The following is a 2,444-nucleotide window of genomic DNA, read 5'->3' on the forward strand; positions in this document are numbered from 1 at the left end:
TTGGCACCATCTCCGCCATCCGCCACTTCCGCCGGCAGGTGGGGCGGGGACGCCGCAGCCCCAGCCCCTAGCCCATGGCTGGGGCGCTGTGGACACAGGCGCAGACGGCCACCCTTGCGGCCCAGGGCTGGCCCTTTGACCCTGTGTGCTCCAGTGTCCAGGAGGGGCCGGGGCAGTGGCACCTTGGACGTCACCTGAGATCCAGCTGGTGGCCAAGGCCGCGGCTGCACCCTTGCTGAGTCTGGGGGGCAGGAATGGTGGGGAGCTGGTTTGGGGGGTGTCCGGGAAGCACCAGGAGCGGGCCAGGACGCCTGGGCCAGGCGTGCACGAGGCCACTGCCTCAGGGGTCCCCGGGGGGCTGCCAGACGCTGGGCTGGTGTCCTGCGTCTGCTCAGGGCGGGGGCAGGACGGGGCCCTGGGCATCAGGGCGCTGGTGGCCTGTCTGAAGTGGGTCTGGGCTGGGGGGCAGGACTTTGCCCCAGTTGCAGATGGACTGGGCAGGGTGGACAGCGGGGGGCCAGGCCGGGCCGTGGGCGGGGCCTGGGGTCTTCTGGGAGCCTGATGAGAGGCAGAGCAGGTGTTGTCAGATGGGAGCCGGATGTGGCAGCGGCGGCTGGGCGTCAGGAGCCCGGGGACAGAGTGGACGCCCGCACCAGTAAAGCTCCTTCTCCGTCTCTGTTTAGTGTTTTCTTTCTTTGAGGGGTTTCTTCCTGTCGGAGACCCCCTTCCCCCACACACCTCCATACCGCCGCCCACCTGCACCCGTGGCAGTGGGCTGTTGACCTGGCCGGCCTGACACGAGGCAGACTGCAGCCTCACGGCCTCTGCGCCCCGGGGCGAAGCCCTGTTCCTGGGGTTGGAGCTGGGATCTGGCCCTGGGGCACCCCGCGTGGGGGCCAGCCACCGGGGCAGGCCCCCCTCCCGCCCCTCATGACATCGGGGCCCTGGACAGCCCTCCACCCTGGGGTCAGACACGGCCAGCATAGGGCAGGGTGCTGATGGGTCTGGGGCCCCACTGGCCCCTGCAGCGGGCGCTGGCCCCTCCAGGCGACTGCTGCCCCTGCAGGCGGTCCTGAGAAGCAGCTCGGGTGTCAGATCCACTGGACGAGCCCCCCCCCAGCTTCGGGGGCTCTGAGGCGGGGCCACCGCTGATGGGGGGGGGATGGGGCCTTGCCCCAGAGGCTGTCGATGCTGATGGAGGACCGGCCATCTGGTGGGGAGGGCAGAGATGCTGTGCTTTGGGAGGTTCACCGCGGGCCCCCCGGACTGAGTGGCCCCACTCACCTGGGGGGAGCTGCAGGGCGCGGGCTGAGCCTTCCCTCGCAGGGCAGACCTGGGGCCCAAGCACAGTCTGAGGGCCGGCGGGCCGCAGGAAGGGGCCGCCCAGCCCCACACTGCCCACCCCGCCCACGCCCACCTGCCCCTCCTCCGCAAGCTCCGGGCTTGGGGTGCTACTCACAAGCCGAGGGGAGTCCGGGGGTGGTGGTCCCTGACCCTTGACAGAGCCTTGGTGCCACTGACAGGCTCGGGACTGCGGGGCTCCCTTCTCGAGGCGTCTGGAGCTGGGGTCAGAGACGGGCACCGACACGGGGACCGCGGAGCATGGGCTGGGGGGCTCCGGCCCCAGCGCCTTCTGCATGGCAACGAGGAACTGCCAAGGAGGTGCCGGTCACCCTCGCCGTGTGGGCCTCGTGGGCAGGCGCCAGCCTGGCCTCTCCGCCAGCCTGCACGGACCTGGCTCCAGTGAGCTCTGACCCTGGCGGGGACCCGCGGCCCAGGCCCAGGGCCCCGGCTGACCCCACTGCGGAGCCCCCAGCAGCCCGGGGACTGACCTCGTCCAGGCCCCGCACGTCTGTGACCTTGTGATGGGACGTGGCGGGGGGTGTGTAGGGGTCGGCGTAGAGCGGAGAGCGTGGTGTGACAGGAGGGCCAGCAGGGGCCTCCGGGCCAGCATCCAGGGTCAGCTGCGGCGGGAGCGGAGGCTAGTTTTTGGAGCCCAGCCCCCCCCACCTCTCCGGGCGCTCAGCAGGGCCCACCTTGGTCAGGTCCAGGTGCAACGGGGGCCCCGGGGCCTTGCCGCGGGGTGAGCGGTGGCTACCGCCCCGCCTCAGCTCTGCTCTCTGTCGTCCGATGCTGGCGCAGCCGGGGTCCTCCTGGTCCTGTGGGCACCGAGGGCCTCCGAAGGTCCCGGGCCCTCCCACACAGCCCTGGGCGGACTCGGAGCCCGCCCACCAGGGAGCCCTGTGCGGAGGGCTGGGGTCCTGCTCCGGCGGGGGCGGGGGCGCGGGCGGGCCCAGTAACCCCAGCTCGACCCGCCTCGCCTCGGGGCCCCTGACCCTTCCCCTCACTCACCGGTGTGGGCGCCAGCGCGCGGCTTGGGGCGGGCGTGGCTGAGGCCTCCGGGAGGGAGCGGCTGGTGCGGGTGCAGGGGAGTGCGGGGCACC

General features: G+C 72.4%; 2 protein-coding genes across 2 annotated transcripts in view; one reads left to right on the forward strand and one right to left on the reverse strand.

The window, feature by feature from the left end:
* Nucleotides 1-674, forward strand: part of PERM1 (PPARGC1 and ESRR induced regulator, muscle 1) — a 5,726-nt gene extending 5,052 nt beyond the window's left edge. The window contains exon 3 of the mRNA XM_012734547.1: nucleotides 1-674. Within this exon, the coding sequence (XP_012590001.1) occupies nucleotides 1-71 (71 nt within the window). The 3' untranslated portion in view covers nucleotides 72-674.
* The window catches only part of PLEKHN1 (pleckstrin homology domain containing, family N member 1), an 11,556-nt gene continuing 9,777 nt past the window's right edge, over nucleotides 666-2,444 (reverse strand). Inside the window, exons 10-15 of the mRNA XM_012734548.1 lie at nucleotides 2,353-2,435; nucleotides 2,037-2,159; nucleotides 1,833-1,964; nucleotides 1,460-1,651; nucleotides 1,285-1,333; nucleotides 666-1,210 (exon numbers count right to left, since the gene is read on the reverse strand). Of these exons, the coding sequence (XP_012590002.1) occupies nucleotides 1,092-1,210; nucleotides 1,285-1,333; nucleotides 1,460-1,651; nucleotides 1,833-1,964; nucleotides 2,037-2,159; nucleotides 2,353-2,435 (698 nt within the window). The 3' untranslated portion in view covers nucleotides 666-1,091. The remainder of the gene's footprint in view (nucleotides 1,211-1,284; nucleotides 1,334-1,459; nucleotides 1,652-1,832; nucleotides 1,965-2,036; nucleotides 2,160-2,352; nucleotides 2,436-2,444) is intronic.

This window comes from Condylura cristata, unplaced genomic scaffold (assembly GCF_000260355.1).
Source record: "Condylura cristata isolate star-nosed mole 26May11 unplaced genomic scaffold, ConCri1.0 scaffold00058, whole genome shotgun sequence".
NCBI lineage: Eukaryota > Metazoa > Chordata > Mammalia > Eulipotyphla > Talpidae > Condylura > Condylura cristata.